The 19,846-nt window shown below is 36.6% G+C and overlaps 1 protein-coding gene across 1 annotated transcript; it reads right to left on the bottom strand.

Moving 5' to 3' along the window:
• Positions 1-159: 159 nt before the first annotated feature.
• Positions 160-13,126, bottom strand: ada (adenosine deaminase). Its single transcript, XM_052595084.1, has 11 exons — positions 12,808-13,126; positions 8,968-9,029; positions 8,407-8,529; positions 4,831-4,974; positions 4,560-4,675; positions 3,870-3,994; positions 3,134-3,205; positions 2,720-2,821; positions 2,028-2,095; positions 1,250-1,379; positions 160-1,158 (listed from the first exon to the last, which is right to left on the bottom strand). Exons 1-11 carry the CDS (start codon positions 12,847-12,849, stop codon positions 1,054-1,056), a joined length of 1,089 nt encoding a protein of 362 aa, XP_052451044.1. The 5' UTR covers positions 12,850-13,126; the 3' UTR covers positions 160-1,053.
• Positions 13,127-19,846: the final 6,720 nt, after the last annotated feature.

The following is a 19,846-nucleotide window of genomic DNA, read 5'->3' on the forward strand; positions in this document are numbered from 1 at the left end:
GCATTCTATGTGTAAAACTCAATTTACAAAACGGGTGGCTAGTAAAAGGGCGAAGACTACATCAATTACAATAAAAGTTTTATTAAAGTTCACATATATATATATATATAATTAATTTTCTGTGTGTGTGTCATAAACAGGCCAAGAATCACACAACCATTCAGATGCAAAAGTATTTGTATTGATCGTTTACACAGTGACAAGCTCTCAATCCCTTCCTTCCCACATCATTTATAGTCCTTATGTTTTCCTGTGTGCTTCAAACTATACAACACAAAATGTAAAACCTGACAATTATTTTGTACTATAGGCTGATTAACTCTAAACCTGAGTTATATGAACAGTCTTTTGGTAAATGCCCTCTGGTGTTAGATAAAAAGAACGACCAAATTTAAAGGGGTCTTGCACAGCATTCAGTCATCGAACATCTAACAATAACTTTGTTATTAATAATCAACGCTCACCCAAAGGTTTGTAAACAATATATAGTAGATGAGCACCAGACATAAAACCTTCTGGTTTAATATTTTGGATTTATACATTATTGCCATTGTAGAATTGGCCTACATCTTAGGTTATATTTAATTTCATTCTCATAGCACTTTTCACATCTTATACAGATTAACATGCTTCATATAAAGATTTTTTTCTGTATTACATTATGGTCTTATTCTGTGCATATATTGCGAAGAGCATAAATGTAGTTTGCTAGACTTGAGTATATATGAAATAAGACCAATATTTTATGTTTAGGCTACAGATATTACAATCCTTATGAAATTATCCATGTAAATGAAAGGCAACAGCACTTGGTCAAAACCAGTATGCTGTGATAGTGGTTCATTAAATATAAATGACATATGTAACATTTATTTTAAAGAACAGCATGTTAACTTCTGAAGCTGATAGTTGGATGTTTTTATGTTTTTGTTTTTGCTGAGTAATGTGTGTATGAGTTCTCCAGTTTCAAGGAATCAGGATCCACAGTCGTGTGAGAAGGCAAATGTCCTGAAAGGCTTTGCTTGATGCGAACTTGTTTAAACAGTACTGAGCTCAAAAGCCAGTTCTGTTCAGCATGCCATAAGACTCATAGAGTTGTTCAAGAAGCTGGTCTTTCTCCTTCTCAGGAAGAAAGCAGGACTTAGCTGCATTTATATTCTGTGAAAACAGAAGCAAACAGGATAATTAAAGTCACTTTTTCCCTGACTGGAATCCATTAGAGAGCCTGTTTTGGCAAATTGTGTCTCACCAGTCTCTTGAACTCCTCTTCAGTGAAATCCATGTATTTCTGCACCACCTGGTAGTCTGAGTTCAAGGTGGAGTTGAAGATGGTAGGGTCATCTGTATTTAAGGAGTAGTTAGCTTTGTCCTTCTTGAATCTGAAACACACAACATGACTTTCTTTAGTACAAATGTGGGGAACGCCACTCTCTTGTGTGCACACATATGACAATTAGCAGTCTAAAATATGGATATTTTTCTCACAAAAATGAATTGATTAACTTCTGGAGGCTTCTCTTTTTTTGCCCCCCGGATGGAGATGTGTGGAGAACTTTTTATGATGGATGGATGCACTTTATTAGACTTCTATTGGTAGTTCACTGCCATTATGAAGCTTGGAGGAGCCAGGATACATTTTAATATAACTCAGGTTGTGTTCATAAACACATAAGAGTGAATCAAGGGGTAATTTTCATTTTGGGGTGAACTATCCCTTTAAGTGCAGTATGAAAAGCCCGGTGTAAATTTTAATTCTATAATATGTTGTATTTCTAAGTGAAACATGATAGGCATTGAGGAAAAATGCACAGTAGTACTTTATTTTATCCTTCATGAAGGAGTTCGTGAAAAGCAACAGAAGTCGGACCGAATGGATGCTTGCTAAAGCACTGCTAAAATAGCTACTTAGCTGTTTGGGAATAGTGTTAATGGAAAAGGGGAATAAAATACACTATTAAATTGTTCACAGTAAGACCGGGAACATGCATTAAAAAAGTAAACCGTACAGTAAATAAACCAATTCTCACGTGATGAGAGGATGTTTAGTGAAGTCTGGGTCACAGCCTCCTGTCAGTATGCTAGAGACAGGGCACATCTAGAATAAGACAACACAGACACAACATCAGGATCACAGTGACGCGAAACATTGTGTAGATTAATAACCTCCTTTAAACATCTCATAAATATTCTGGTAGCGAAAATATAAATATTAGTAAACCGAGAAACTGTCCAACTCATTTATAAACACAATGTTTAAAACTGTCCACCAGAGGGCAGCACGAGATTATATTTCAGGAAATCTTCCACTGTTTTTCAGTCCCGTTCGTCTCATCAAAACACACCCAATTCAGGCCATGGAGCACAAGCTAATGCAACCATGAGCTGTTACATAAGATATTAAGTAAGTGCTCATTGTGTATGCAATAAGGTCTGGTTATCTGAGACATTTTAATTTTTTTCCAAAGATAAACAAGTTAATGGCAAACGTTAGTTAGAAGTTAAAAGAAATGACTCAGATAAATGAAATGAGTTCTGATAGAAACTTCGTCATTGTTTTCAGATGATACTTTGTTATCGATCCCTAATATTGGGTGGTTACTGTATGTGTGCACTTTGACCAAGGACAAGGTCTTGTGCAACATGCAGATATACATGACACATTGTAAACGCATCTCGATGTGATTCCTGTGACTGTCAGGAAGCTGCCATCCTGTCTTACCTCAAAATGCATGTTTTGTTGGAGCAGTCGTTTATATAGAGTTTGATCTTCAAGCGTGTGGTATCCATGTCCAATGCGTTCTGCTTTGAGAACTTCCACAGCCTGCAAAGCGAGGGAACATTATGAAAAGAGTTGGCACACAGTTTTAGGTCTGAGGGGGTTTTCTTGTGGAGGAGTGACATTTTGAAAAATGAGCTCAGCGGTTGTGGTGTTTTCTAAAATATCTGCCCTTTATGATTTAGTACTTAGGAAGGAAATGTACTTCACAGACTGAATTTCCTCACAGAAACAGACTCGGCAGTGTTACACAATTTTCCGTCTGTACAACAGATAACAAATGCAGACCAACAGACCAAGACTGGTCTTGCTGAATATACATGATAATAAATGCTGAGCAAAAGAGGAAGCTCATACCTCCTTCACCACACTGGCAGGGCCAACTTCTCCTGCGTGCACTGTTCTGTGCACCTCACTTCTGACGGCTTCCTGTCAAAAACAAAACCGTGAACCCACAGCTAGAACACTGCCAGCTACATCTGGTTTTCTGCATACGGGAAAAAAGCACCACACACAGCATCTGTAGCATATACTGTATTATGCTTGCCTCATTAAACAAAAGATATTGCTTTCAAACACTGTGTTTGTAAGATTGCGTTTAGATCAGGGGATGATAAGGAACTTGTTTTGTTTCCGCAGAACATCTAGCTGCGGCTCTTAGCATGTGAATGGTATAAACAGATGTCTCTGTTATTTTAATTATGGATTATACAAGAGTTTCCAAGTCAACAAAGTACAGTTAAATCTCTTAAAGTTTGAAATACATCAGAGAATCAGACGTTTTACTGTCATGTTAAGACTTGTACATGTAAAGCACTTCAAATAGATAAAGTGATTTGTTTTTGCTAGGAAATGCAGGGAGGTCAGGGGAAAAAAAGACCTTGACAAAACATTACGTTGATAAGACATACGATTATCATGTATTTTCTGTCACATTCTGTGAAATTTGATTCGTAACAGGTCTAATAAGGATGAGTTTAAGCGGAATGATCCACATGATCCAAAAAAATGCAGCCAGAGATGTTTTTCTGGTTTCTCATGATGAAAAATTTTGCAAACACAGCTCATATGGACTGTGTGCGTGTTTTCTTACCTCAAATGCTCTCTTGTGTCCTGGGTATGACTCACAGTTCAGGGATTCATCTCCTGCTAGGTCTATTGCCACAACTCCATCTTTACGGTACTTCTTACACAGCTCGACCACATCCATAGACCAATCTACAGCAACAATAAGCTTCAGATTACTACAGTCAATGATGTGGGTGTATTATCATTACCTCATATGATACATGCTGATTTAGTAATTATTTAATATGATTTAGAATATTATAGATTTATAGTATTATCATTCTATAGTTTTATCTATAGTTATTGTCTATATTTGAATAATACATATATGTATACAGTATATACAGTATATACACACACACTAACACATAAAAAGATGCAATTTGGACTGGAATAAGTATTGTACACTGGCATAATACATTATCAATGGAATAATATATATAAATACTGTATAAAACAGTTATTTTAAATGGAAATCAATATTTCAGTGTTAGTGTTTTTACTGTATTTTGATCAAATAAAAGTGTGAAAAAAAAAAAAATTCTGAGCCAGTCTGCAGGAGGTTCGGGGGTGTCATGATGATTAAACACCATTTGGACATAAGCATACAGCGGCTGTGGATGAATGGGTTTTTAACGGATGACAGTAAGGTGTTGCCTCTCAAAAACACAGCACACTGGGTGGGTGGGTTAGAGACGAAGTGAGAGTGTATTACTTGGCATGTGACGCATGCAGCACAGAATGGACCTGACTTTGGTTTTGAAGGCCTTCTCTCCTTCTTTGAACCCCTGGTTCACCAGGTCGACCACGTCATCGGGAGTGATGTCTCCTCTGGGAGGAAGAGGGGAAGACAGGCAAGAACAAAGATGAGAACAGGGGTATTGTGCAAGACAAATTGTAAACCTGCATGATTGTTGTAACATAAGAACGATAAACAATACATGCCATAAAGCAGTTTTTGATTAGAGCAAATATGGTACACATACGGTTTTTGGTCCCAAGGAAGAGGATCCACGCCCTTGTTGGCTAGCAGATGAGGGCTGTATCTGGCTTCAGCATAGATCACTCCCTCTTTGGCCTTAGTCTCTACAAACTCGTAAGCTATTCTCTTGATGGCCTCTCTGTCCCCTCTGCACATGGAACATGAAACAGATAAGATATCATGACAACCCCACCCAGACCCCAATAACCCCTCGCCACCCTACAGAGACCTACAGAGTCATTAAGAAACATACACACACATACACATGTGCATGTGTATATATCACACACATACCAAGAATACCTAGAATATTCTCTATTTTTAGCTTGTAATTTTCTTGTACTGTTTTTTTTTTGTTGCAACAATTCTCATGTTACTGCTGAATTATCCTTTGAATTGCTTCTTTAAAATGTCCTCACTTGTAATTTGCTCTTCTAAATAAATAAATGTAAATTTCATGAAGTTTTATATATTTATATATATATACGTAAACATATATATATGTTACGTCCTGTGACATAATTACGTCCTGTGACATAATTTGCACTGTTCTGGGGTCAGTCAATAGTTTTTGTTTTCTCAGTTTTCCTTTCTCTCCTGTGCTGCTGTTCTAATAGGAGCTGATTAATGGCACCTGATAGTCGTGATGCACATTTTAGAGTGGCCTTTTATTGTGGCCAGCCTAAGGCACACCTGTGCAATAATCCTGCTGTCCAATCAGCATCTTGATATCCCACACCTGTGAGGTGGATGGATTATCTCGGCAAAGGAGAAGTGCTCACTAACACAGATTTAGACAGATTTGTCAACAATATTTGAGAGAAATAGGACTTTTGTGTACATAGAAAAAGTATTAGATCTTTGAGTTCAGCTCATGAAAAATGGGGGCAAAAACTAAAGTGTTGCATTTATAATTATGTTCAGTGTATATATAATATATGCATAAATGCAGTAATAACCACACACAAATATTGGGTGTGTATTTATGTAGTTAAAGTGGCCCAAAACATAAAACATCATCTGCATCATCTAAGAATATTCAAACAGTTTGAAGCAGACTATAAATGCTGTTTTATGATGACATAAAATTATAGCATTCATGACTTCTTCATTTATGGACAAAGTTAGCACATGCTCCAGAGAGATGTTATGTGAATGATGGAATTTACTGAATGAACTAGATGTTACTTTCATTTACATACTCATAAAATCATTTTTATTGCATAATCATGCACTTGTTCCAAGAACACCCACAACTGGAGCAAGATACCAAAAGCCTTAATCATCATTACAAATCAGTAACACTTATGCTATGATAATTATTTTAAACAGCTCAAAAGTTTATATATTTTTTATTTTATTCCATCTAAGGTGCAATATGCTTTAAAGTGCTAAATAAAAGGGCTATTTGATTGCAACAACAAAGCATGTTTTCAGGTTACACCACATGACATGCATTGAACCTGACTACAGCACTAAACAATAAAGAGTCCAGAGGGTGCCAACAACTGCTAGCGAGTTCCCCATGCTGTTGTGGGAGAGGTGCATGCCGTAAACAAGGCCCTTTTAAAGCTTCTGAAGACTAGAGGTTCATTTTCAATGAAGCATGTCAGCTGCAGACCCACAAAACTACCGGCTGCAATGCTTTTCAGGTCTTTATATCAAAGCATATATCTTAGGGTGAACATATGTCCTCTTTTTCCTGGACATTTCCTCTATTTTAGAGCTAAAAAAATGCGTCCGACTGGGATTTCTACATCACCCAAAATGTCTGGGATTTGGCTTTTCTACAGTAGCCATTCATTGTGTGCATTTTTGTATTAAAGCCCTGCGAGGGACTGTTTTCTTAATCCCGCTCCCACCAAAATTTTAACCATTATCACCGGATCCTGTGATTTTTTTTTTTTTTTTTTTTGTGTCCAGTGTTCCCACAAACATTCTAATATTGAATATAATTTCCGATCATGAGGGAGCTGCTATAAATATGCAGAGTATTTAAATCTCTTTTGAATGAGCACTCGCTGTTCACGTTCACTTTGACAAATATCTGATCTTCCTTTTAACGTGATCGCAAAATCCAATGAGCTCAGGATCTGTTGAGCAGCAAATCCTCCAGCATGATCTGTTAGCCATCTCTCCTCTCATCCCGTGATCAGTCAAATCTGACTCCTGCAGCTCATGTTGGATGCAGGGCTACTTTTAAACTGTTGCCATGGGTGGATTTTCCCCCATGGGTTTGAAACGTTGCATAAATTACATTTGACTGAAATGCTTGAAAGGCCAGAGGGGTGGTGACGAATAGGAGCCCAAGGCTGTGTCGGTGTCCTTAATGTTAAACCAAGAAAATAAAAGAGAAAATCACTCACCACTCTTATGGAAATTAGATATTTTTAGTTTTTATATTTGGGATTGCGTTACTTTGGGCACTTTTTGCATTACTTTAAAAAACCAACCAACCAGACCTCAGACCCCCCCACCCACACCCACACCCACTGTCCTCTTTTTGGAAAACTAAAATATGATCACAGTAGTCTATCTCTTACGTTTGTGAATCTGAGTGGAAACATGTAGAAGCTGCCTCATTGTCTGATTGTTGTTCAGAGGACTGTGTGCAAGGGCAAAGGAAAAGCCTGTACATAGGTTATGTCCATTGCTATAGTGACACGTCATGAAGGTGTTACATGAGCTGCATGTAAAGATGTCTGCAGGACATCAGAAAGGAGACCTTGCCCTTCAGGGTGTATCCACCACTAGCGATATGGTGAGGCTCTCTTACTTATGAGCCACTTGAGAAATGCTTCAGATTTGTGCCAGTAATTGAGCTAACATTAGTGGAATTCAATATTTACTTGCATGTGGTGAAGGGTGCAACAGGATAGAGTGGCCTAGAATCATTTGATTCAGGAAGAATTCAATTTTTCCAGACTGAAAGAGATCTAAAAATCTACTACGAAATCAAACACTCTTAAAAAAACCTGGGCAGTATCTTTTCAAAAGATATACTTTGTACCTTATTTAACCATAATTAGTTCCTTAAAGGTGCATAAAAGTATCAGTTCCTAAATTGTACATATTATTCCCTAAATGGTACATTTTAGTATAAAATATCTGAAAGGCTATCACACCAGTGACAACTTTTGTATCTTTTTATTCTCACTCTTAAAATTTTTAAAAAAGAGCAATTATTGAACCCCAAATGTTACGAAGTGGCGATTTAGTATGAATTCATACAATTTTATTTGTATGAAAACAAATTGATATTATAAAAACAATAAGCATGAAGGTCCGCACATAAACCTAATCATCAGTGGCAGATTGTATGAAAATGTAAAAAAAAAGGATAATACAAATTCACCAAGATTTTTCTCTTTTTTTTTATTCTGTGAGGGCAGAATAGTCCTGAGAAACTACACTGTAACTGTTGAAAAAATGTAACAATGTCATAATATTTAAAGGAAAATATCATATTTTGTTTCTCCTCTCCATGCAGTTTGAATGATAAGGCTTCCATGCAATCTTCAAGCAAATCAGCAACAACTTATTTAAAGCAAGCAGATCTTTTCTCGGCACAACTACTTACGCAATGACATGCATGTAGTGATCGAACTTGCCAAGGAATTCTGTGAGTGTGGCCGGCTCATGCATTATGACCAGGTCTCTCATTTCATCCTCGCTGATCACAGGTAGAGTGATTCCCCTCCGCCTGAGACATAGTTACACCAGAGGTCACTGGTTAGTGCTTTGAAAGTTTAAATGGAAAGGCCACAGAACAGATCATAACTTCATTATTGTCCAAAAGCTGTCAAAATGAATCATTGTATAAACCTATAAAGTCATTGTAAGTAGTTTCATATTTAATGTTAGAGCTGCAGTGAAGGTGAAATTAGCAGTTAATATTGACTTAAAGTTTCTTTGGCCTCAAAAGGCTCGAAATGTAACATACAAATGCAATTAAACATTAAATAATTAATATACTTAATATTATTATAAATGCTTTCTATAAATATGAATATATACATAATTACTAATTATATAAATAACTATTAAAATAATATTTTCAGATAAAATAATATTACTAGGAAGGACATTTAATGAATGGTTTTCAGTTTATCACAGTATGTAATTGGAATATGTCACTTACTTTGCTACGTCTACAATGGTCTTTATTTGAATAGCACCATCAAGATGCACATGTAGCTCAATCTGCAAAGATACAAGAGCAGGAATAAAATACAACGCCCACTTTTTCACATCACTGAACCACGTGACATATGCTGACAGAGACACTTGTTGATGGCACAGAGCAGAAGCACATCCATCAAAGCTCTGAGCTCAGCTTTCAGCCTGTCGTATTGAGGTAGTTAGGGGAGTCTCCTTCCCAGGCAGCTGTGAAATGCTCCTTGTGTAGTGCATCTAGAATGTGGAATGCACAACTGGGTGAAATAAGTTCAGTGGAAAGGCCAGAGATGCCTGGGAGGACTGTGAGAGAAGTGAACGTAATGTCTCCAATCTACTGAGAAGTACTGAGAGTTGTCCTGACAGATGAACAAATTAAATTGTGACCCCACTTCACCAGAAGCTCAGAAATAAACAGCAAGGAGCATAGAGACAAACCATAAAAACAAAAAGAGACAGGCTGCTAGAGTAGTATGTTTAATCACTGACTAATGCATTTGGTTTGGGCCTTCTTTATTACATTGTATTATTTGGTTACAAGAGTTGTTCATTTGTTGTCATCATACCACCGTGACTAGTGTATTCTTCTAACTATAAACTTTACCAGTTAAATTAGAAGAATGCACTGAAAAGTTGCCAGGTTGTCAAGTATTTTATTGCATTTATGTGGTTACTGAAAGACGTGATTAATTTTGGTTTCACTTGATTAATTGTTTTGTTGTTGTGTACTTACGACATGAAAGTTGAGTTCACGCAAGTTTGAGTCAGAATAGTAAGCAAGAGCACAATTATACACGCAATGAGGCTGTAAAAACAGACTATGAGTAGATACGTTTTCTTGTTTGGCATGAAGATATTTAATGTCTCCAACAACCTCATTAGTCCCATTTAGATACTTATTAGGAACTGCATTTTTCATGGCAAATAAAATGTAAAAAAAAAAAAAAAAAAAAAATCACAAGTAGGACTGTATTATATGTCACAGAATAAAATATGAAAATATACTGAGCTTGTGTTAACCACCGACCTTAACCAAATCAAAAAAAAAAAAAATGACGTCAGCACCACAAAATGGTAAATGCTAAAATTACTTGTTTTCATGTTTTAGTCTAAAGAAAATGTCATCTCATTAGCACTCTATTACATAATGTAAACTCCTCTCCATCATACAATAACAAAGTGTAAGCACGCAAAATGTAAACTGTATCTCATTATCATAGCTGTTAAAATGATAACAGTATTGACACTGCATGATGCACCCCTCACCCTCAGTCAAGCCTATGACATTATTGGAGATGAGAGATAAACATGCTTGTGTTTTAAGCGGAATCCTAGTTGAGAGATGGTGTATTCTCCAAGAATTGATGTCACTTGAATGTACATTATTTAAAAAAAAAAAAATTTTGGTGACCTGAAATCAGGGACACCAATAAAAAGATTTACATTTTATAGAAAACATGCATACTTGTGCCAAATCATTTCTTACTATATTTACTATACTTAATAATATATTATAATAGACAATATACTACATTTAAAACAATATGCAAATGGGATATTATATATTTTTGCCTTCATTTTGCAAATTAAAAGTCCTATTAAAAAAGAAAAATCATAGTGAGGGACAGGCCAAAAACATTACCCATATTGTCATAAATGCTATTTTAATTATTTTAAATATATATATTAAATTGTCTTAATGTTATATTGGTGAAAGAATACTTAGTATCATTACGTTTTTAAATTGCAAATTTATTTGTTGTTATATTAAATCTATGTTTGATTATTTCTTGGTCGTGGAATGACCCAGCTATAATGAAGACTGGTGAAACTTAATAGGCTTTTATTTAAAATATGATGGGAAACTGCACAATGTTTCACAATGTTTTAAAGAAGGAAATTAGAAAAACAAATAATCCAGTCGTAGTCAAAATAATACAATGCACAATGCAAACAAAATTACATGCTAGTGAGAAAGGGAATTCTTTGTAAATTGTGTTGTGAATACTCTCTTTCGATAACTTGTCAAAACACGGACATAAAGCATAAAGAGTTCACAGCATCTTATTACAATGACATACTAATTACAGTGCTATTTCAGGAGATTCTTTTTTTTCTTTTGTAACCAGAGTCCGGTTTCGGGGAAACAGAGAGTTCGCAGGAAATTCACCTCTAGTGGTTTTAATTAATTGGTCTTTAGCTTTCAGTTTCTTGAATCAGGTTAACAGAGCATGAGGCCCAATGAGACTATTTTCTTCGAGCACTCTCTGCATTGGTCTTCTTGCAGTCCATTTAATTACTAAAATAAACAAGCCACTGAACATAAAAGTCTCCAACATTATGCATTTATGCTGCAAAAGCATTCACTATACAATGTTATTAGCAATACTTCGCATGCTCTACCACAGCTGTTTTCCCTGCCATCATGTAATGCCACGTGTGCTCAAATATCAAAAGGAAGACATTCAAGTGGAAAAACGTTCTTGTCTGTACAAGCTGTCACCCTCTTCATACTTGAATAGGTGCAAATGTGCATTGCAAATGACAACTGTAATTGGTCTAATATTAATATCACTAAGAGGGTGGGGTTTAAATATTTATACAGGCAACCGCTTACATTATGAAGTCAAATGACTCTTAAACCAATGTTTATGAAAATACTGCCTTGTTGTTAAAGTGTGTTTTTGTGTACGATTTTGTGATTCATTGTTGTGCTTTCATTACAGTGGAAGGAGTATCCTATAAAATGTCACTGGATTATTGTCAGCTGGTGATTAAAAACAAGCAATGTGAACTTTCTGAACTGTTTCACTGTAAAATAATCATGTTATCATTAGATGTGGGACAAAGTCCTGGGTGGCTGATAAAATATGGAAGTTACTGCCTGTTAAGTTTCACTTAATCGGTTTAATTTCTGATATAGCACCTTTTATAAAGGGTGTGATTTAGTTAAGGAATGGTAAATTGTTTACTGCCTACAATGATTGTAGCTCTGTTAGAACTGTTGCAAATCATCACCATAAAATCTCTCTTAAACACAAACTAAACGAGAGTAACGTCTTTTCCTTTGAACGAGTGTGTACAATGAGGAATCCAAAGAGAATGCTGTACTTTTTTTAGGACAGCCTCTCACACTATACTGCCGACAATGGTGTAGATTCATGCCATAATTATTATGTAATTCTCAAAGAAACATCTCAGTCCTCCAAAAGCAAATGGTCAGTGTAATACAAGAACAGTACAGGGAAGAAATTTTTTCAACTCTCTCATATGGGTTATGGGTTATTGACACTTTCACAAATGATGTGCTTATTGTCATATTTCTTGTATCAGTTCATCAGGCTGACTTCTGCTTGCTGAGTCAGTACATCAACTCCAAAGGGCAGATATAATGCTCTGCAAGGCCAAGTGTGAACATTATCCTGTAGTGTTCTCTCCTGCCATAAATCAACATGTTCCTATACATCAGCTGCAATTTATCTTAAAAAGATGACTTTATTGCCTTTTTATGAATATGATTCAATTATTTTACGATCCTGTTTTTTCTCCTTATTTAACGTAAAACATTTTTAACACTGAAACATTACACTAGACATTAAATCTCCTCCTCCTTATTAAGCATCAGATTTAAGATGGCTTTAGGTCTTAATCTTATAGATATCTACATTCATCATGACAGTGGTGGCATTTGAATGTGTGCTGATTATGCTGTATTATCAATTTATTAAAACATCATTCAACCCCGAATGATTAGGCTAGCTATTATGTTACGAATAACAAAAATAACAGTAATAACACTACTAACCTTAGGTTTATCAAATGCTGGTTTTCCTTTCTCTTCTGCCATTGTATTCACTCGAGGTGTAAATCTGCCTTGAACTTGAACACGCGCTCTACGGAAACTGTCAGCTCAAGCAGCTTCCCCATGAGCTTTACTGTTATACAGTCCAACCCCGGCGCGGACAAAGAACACGCCTCTGGACAGATAACAAGAGTGATAACCCCGCCTTTCCAACACCAGCGAGTAATAAGCCAACTAAACACAGCTGAACGCAACAGAGTGACAACAATAACCGAGTAAACTAAACTGACAAGCGCACCTGAACTGCACAGCGCGAAGAGATTAATCCGGAATCCTATTACAAGCACAGTAATGCCACATGTACACTACTACCGACGCGACGCGAGATACTCGAATGCTGAAGCTGTCACCGCTGACAAGCGAGTGTGTCGGAAGCGTTCTATTTGCGTCGCGTCGCGCTGCGCTTGTAGGAACGTTTAGGCTTTGTTTACTAATAGAATGAAGTGAAAGAGGTTCGTCGTATGGCTAGTTTATGTCAGTCAGTTTTGTGACATAGCTACCAAAGAAGAGTCCGGTCAGTGTCAGCACGACTTTTGTAGTTTTGTAGGCTAGCCGCTAGCCTACTTTAGGAGAGTTGAATAACTCATACTGAATGTTTAAATGCATAGCCTACTCAAGGAAGAATCGTAAAACCATGAGAAACGCTGATACATTATGCTGAGTAATCTAATTGCTGTTTGATCTTTCCACCGAAACAGTTGAACCTGTTCACAAAATCGGTCACGAATCGAAACAAGCTTTCACCGAGCAGTTCGGAAATGCAGACATGCAATCAGCTGAAAACATTCTGTACAGGAGTGAACCTTGACAGGTGGAAGGAAAAGTAAATTCATCAATCATTCAAAATCATCGGCCTCCTCGGGTGGATAAAAGCGCAAAAGAATACTTCTTATAAGATATTTTGGACTCAGAACCACGATTTCATTTAATAATACCATTTGTAATATTGTAATTTGTGGAGCTGAAAGTAGTCTACTAGACATGTAAACTGCATGGCTTACAGTACTTGGCCACTAGATGTCAGCGGAATGCTGCATGTATGCCTAAATATGCATAACGTTATTAGGAAACATTGGTTAAAAATGTTATTACAGAAAAACCATGACACGTCTATATCATGTTCATAAAATGGCAACGGCATACATTATGTACATCTCTCATTTAACAAAGAATATTTCAACGACATGTTTAACTTTGTTGAATATTTGAGATTTTTTGCCACATGTTTGTACTTGAACAGAGCACATCATAAACGACAAAATTACTTGCTAAATAAAAGACATTTCCAATAGCAGGCAGCATAGCAGTTTCTTCATGCCTAAAGCATTACATTGTAACACAGTTCTTTCTAACCCCCTGCTGTTAAAGCAGTTCCTAAACGACAACCCTTATTTAACTTGGCCAAATCCAGCAACTCTAACCCAGCATAAAGCCACATGGGCCGTCTTCTGTTTTCCAACCAGCAAAAACATCCCATTAAATGTGTCATACATCAGTCTGCTGGAACAGTGCTTAAGAATATGGTAGCACCACTCTTTCTATAAATCCCTCAGTGTGCTTTATGCTATTAAGACATGGATAGAGATGTAAAGCTTTTGAGCAGATGTAAAAACATTATTTTTTCCATTTGCCATTTATTTATGGCTCCTTGCATGACACCCGTCTGACGTAATAAAGCACCACTGTTGTTGTTCATGCATCTTTGACTTAACCCTGTGCTATCACTCTAAACTGTCATCAGATATGACTCATACCCAAACCAAATTCGGTTTACACATGATGTTAGATCAAGATTCTGATAGAACGTTTGAGGTCATTGAGATCTTCTCCTAGCTGAAGAGCAGAATATCTGTAAAAAATATTGACTCTGCTGGCCACATGTTAGGAAGTAGCTACTGCAGTGAATCTATCCCTTGGCCTATATTTATTTGTTCTTGCTTGTTTTAAGGCTAGAACTCTAGTAATGGAAAAGAGTTGTCATTATTTTATTCTTATTATGACTAAGGGGATATTTTCAGCATTTAAATTTAGCTTCAAGTAACCATGGTCAATTGAGTGATACTGATCTTGCATTGTTTCAGACTATTATATCATTCAGATTTTGATAAAGCAACACCCATATTTCCAAATAATGACAAGCTGTGATGGTAACTTCATAATCATTAGCACAAATGAATCAATCAACCAATTCACAATTTCCAAATAGATTTTGGGGGAAATGTGTGTTATGAAATTTGATGTGATAAAATGTTTCAATTGGAGCTAAGAGAACTACATTTTCACTGACAGCTAAATGCAGTATGACATTTTTCAACTTACATTCAAGCAACGATATGTGTTGAACTTGAATGATGGTTACAAAAGTTTTTTTTTTTTTTTTTTTTTTTACAGTGATGACTTTTCACATATCAGTTCTTAAAATAACACATTTTTTTATTAGTGTGAAGAACAATTTAACAACTAAAAGCAACTTTTCTTCAATTCAAATGTTCCACTAATATTAAAATTTTTTATGGGACCACAGATGCTAATAAAGGAACATTATTTACTGTATTAAATCTGTTGAGCATTATTATTTTATTTTAGCTGATTTTTCCATACAATGAAAGTCATTGGGGTCTAAAACAATACTGGAACCTAATTACACATTAAGAAAAAATATGTAAGAAAAATATTTTAGAAGAAACATTTTCAAAATAGCTTGTTTTGTGTTCTGCAGCAGTGATGTGCACGGGGGACAGGGGATGCCCCCTGGGACGTGATTTCTACTGTACACACTGTTCTGCAGAATGCTTCATCTCTCATACTATAAATGTCAATATGACTTCTTAAGTTTACATTGAACGATTTCACAGAATGAGTTGAAATATTTAAATATTCCCTTCCAGACGGTTGCTGGGCTCTTCCCATCAAGCTGTTACTGCATGTGGTTGTGTGTGTTGTCTGACATCTTTCCTGTGACTGTCAGATTTGCGTCCTCTCAAACGTCATTACTTGACCCCTGCCTAGAATAGTGTTCTTATCAGAACTAAAAGCTTTCCTGTTAGAACTCATGCAGTTTCACACATCTAGTTAGAATGCTTGGAACGTAGGTAACATTTCCTCCCCTCAATACCAGTTAGCCAGATTCAGGTTCTTCTCTTTAGAGGGTGATTTATCTACATCGCTGCACATCTGGACTGCAGCTGTGATATGTAAGAGGTCTATTCAGATGAAAAGAAAAAAAAATCAACCTGGAAAGTTTTATGATTTACTTTGCATGGGGCGATTTTGATGGTGAACAAAGCAAGCAGCAATGATGTCAGCAAAGAGAATATAAAAATGATAAGTCAGTGTGTACTGACAAGTTAATAATCTATTACAAGGCTTTCTAGAATAGTCTGTTTTGATTGATCAATCTTGACTATCAGTGATTTTAGTGGTAGTGTTAATATATCATACAAGTAAAATTCTATATTGATTTCAGCTAATATAAATATGTAATATTAACATATTTATTTATTTATTGACTAGCCTGCAAAAATCTGCTCTGCCTTGGTGTTTTTAGCAACATTGACTGGCTGGCTATAGATTGTCCCTAATATTCAGAAATTTTTATTTGCAAACATTTTTAGGTCTCGGTGTCAGGTTAGATTTAATATTTCATGGGAAAGGAAATGTAATATTGTCAAGGGATACAAAGAATACAATTTTCCAATTTTCCAATTATTAGCTATGCCTCCAACTGATTAACTATGACACATATTGCAGTTAGGGCCAAATTCTTAAAACCTCAAAGGCACACCAAAGACTTTTTAACATGAAGACAATAAAAAATTGTCTGGCGAATCCTAAGAAATGTTAGAATTATGTTCGGTTTGTCTGGTCAAGCACGTCAATTCATCAAGTAATTCTTCCTTATTACAGGCTGTGCGGTAACTGAGGATCTAGGAAGAAAGGAAATTGGAAAGGTCCTAAGACAAAGCCCTGATGATCACATGTGCAGCACACAGAAATTGATGCGAAGGAAGGAATAAACAAAAGACAACCTATTTCCAATACCAAAATGAGGTTTATAAACCACAGAATATTTATTTAATGAAACAAATAACACCACATGAGAGAGGTTTCCTGCTAGGGCTGATTAATACATTCATTCTAGAATTGCCATATGACTTAACTGCACTGTCATTTAGTATTCAGGGATTTACTCTGCTGTACCAAAGCAGTTGTTAAACAGAGGCACTCCTGCACATAGCTGGTTTAGTGCACCAGAGCCTGCCTTTCCAGTATCCTGTATTTCTGTTAACTTAAGTCAGTTCCTTGGCACAAAGCAAGTGAAGTTCAATGCACATACTTCACTTTAGGCGAAGACTTTTCCATGAGACATTATTGGACTAGTTTTTAACCACAACTGGCTGAATTTTAGAAATGAAATAGGGAGCTTTTGTCCAACATGTTTTTCTTGCTCTGTTAATCTCTAAATATTTAAACAATATTTTTGTGGATCATCCTTCCAGAACAAATGTACACATTCCTGACACCCTTTAAAATTTTTCCAATGGACTTTGATGAATATTTATTTAATACCATTTATAGGATAATAATATTTAGATTATTATATCCTCCACTCTTAAACTGCATTTAAAATTTATTTAAGAATAAGACAATATTTTTCATTCTGAAAACTATTACTATGTTTTGCCTAAAGAGTTGTGTGTGCTGTTCCGTTTATGAGGATATTGTACATTCCAAACATTTGTGATTTTTGGAAAGGATGTCAAAAGAAATGTAAGAGTGGCTGGACAGAAGTTTTAGACATAACTAATATCAACTCCACTTTTGCTGTATCTGGCAGGCCACATGTGTTCCAGCTGAATTATCAAGAGCTGTGGTATTTGTAAAAGTGAATTTCCCGTCTAGGTCTATGTTTAACCCGTCTTTCGCAGTGGGTCATCCTGCATTTCAAAAGGATTGTTTTGTCTGAGCACTTGATGTGAAAAATGCATAACATCTTTTTGAGAAGCACATTTTTTTTCAGTGCCACCCACAGTTTAAAGAGGTCATCGGATGCCCATTTTCCAGAAGTTGATATGATTCTTTAGGGTCTTAGTGAAAAGTCTGTAACATAGTTTGGTCAAAAATTCTCAATGGTACTGTAAAACAACACCGTTTTTACCCGGTCAAAAACATCTTTTTTCAGAGCAAGCCATTGTGTAGCATTTACCTTTAAATGTTAATGAGCTCTGCTGACCCCGCCCTTCTTTTCCGAGCTGCTCTCAGAAGCCCCTTTCACACTGCACGTCCGACCCGGCATATTGCCGGAACATTGCCGGGTCGCCTTCTGTGTGAAAGCAAACACGTCCCGCGATTGATTCCGGCATTGAACCCGGGTCGGTGACCTAGTAACATGAGCACTGTGTGAACAAAAGCCAGATCTAATGGCGTGTCGAAGTGATGACGTGCGTTATCGCGCGACTCTTTTACCGGCACGTTTTTTACGTTTTGAAGGAAGATCAACGTTCGCGACGAAAAAATATGTGCAAACTCTAATTAAGCAGAGATCAGTTTGTTCCTCACTTTCCGCGCTGACACAGAGGTCGTTCGCTTGGTTCAGTGAAAGTATAACGTGTCTAAAGTTTTCGTACATTACACGTCATGCCCTGATATCACGTGTTGTTACAGGATCTTTACGGGTTGTGTGTGAAAGCACGCACATATCCCGGGTAATCACTGGCAGTGTGAAAGTGTAAAATCTAGCCACCTGGGAACAATTGCCGGAACACTTTACCCGTGTATTTGCTGGAATGGCAGTGTGAAAGGGGCTTGAGAGACTATTTACTTTAGCCGCATTCATCGTGAAACTCACTAATTAACACATTATTAGAAAAGGCGATTTTTGAAAGATTCATTAAAAAACCTTATACGCACTTATTCTGTAGGTGAAGCTGTTTTACGAATGATACATGCGAACATAAACGGATTTAGGAAATGTTAGATCAGGGCACATTCCCTTCAAAAACAAATGTAATGTTAACCCACTGCATCTTCAGCGGCTCAGATGTCAGGAGTAAATGACGACTGCTATGTTCCTTATTACATCCAACAACAAAACACCTCAATCGCTTAAGAGACATTATTGTCTATATCATGGGCGTAGGTTTGGTCTCAGCTTTGGTGGGGACACCCCCATAACCCCCCATCCCCCCCCGGAATTTTTTTGTTGTAAGATACCAGTGATTTAATGGTGATTTAGTATAACTGTATGATTTCAAAAATGCACTCTCAAAAAATAAAAATCTGAGACTGTGTAATGTTGAACAACCAAACGTTTTATTAAGATAAATTATTATGTACATAAGTATTTACACTAACATAAAATATTCTGCCACAAGGAAACAAATCTAAATAAATAAATATAACCTTTTTCTATTATAAACAGTATTTAACCTCCAGTACACTCACGTTTATGTTGACTGCAAGATTCTAAGTTAAGGTAACTTAAGGCTAATTGACATTCAGTTACTTGCTAACGTAGCATTCTATCTGGGTAATACTATCACCAGTTAATACTATTTTCCACAGAATATGCATTTGAAAGCCTGGTCAGTCACTACTGCTAGTTTTTTTGTGTGGATAGCTAGTTATTTTGCCTACTTACACTCTAACTCTGCTTTATGAAAAAGCTTCTTATGTCCCCTTTCTTCTTCTTGTGTGGCATCTACAAAGTACAAAAAGGGGCAACCCCCCCCCCCCCCCCGGAATATTAAAATGTTTTTACTCTGGTCTTTGTATGTGGCAGAGAGACAGCCCTTGTAACTTACCGTCGGCATCGTCAACATGCGCGCGCACACACACCACCCGCTCGCTGCTAGTGCCATAGACAGTAAAAGAAAAGGCTAGTGCAAGCACAAAAGTAGTCCTGGCCCGCGCTTGTAGCCTGTCAGATACACTGCCGCCAATCAAATTACGACGTTTCTTGTACTGTCGTCGTACAGGCCGT

Source organism: Carassius gibelio, chromosome B23 (assembly GCF_023724105.1).
Source record: "Carassius gibelio isolate Cgi1373 ecotype wild population from Czech Republic chromosome B23, carGib1.2-hapl.c, whole genome shotgun sequence".
Taxonomy (NCBI): domain Eukaryota; kingdom Metazoa; phylum Chordata; class Actinopteri; order Cypriniformes; family Cyprinidae; genus Carassius; species Carassius gibelio.

Bases quoted from the DNA above. Each gene is read 5' to 3' on its own strand.
- ada (XM_052595084.1), bottom strand. From the start codon at position 12,849: ATGGCAGAAGAGAAAGGAAAACCAGCATTTGATAAACCTAAG. The intron at 4,975-8,406 runs GTAAGTAGTTGT...TTCCATGTGCAG, and splicing joins CACTACATGCATGTCATTGC to AGGGGACAGAGAGGCCATCA. The intron at 2,096-2,719 runs GTAAGACAGGAT...GTCTTATTCTAG, and splicing joins AACAAAACATGCATTTTGAG to ATGTGCCCTGTCTCTAGCAT.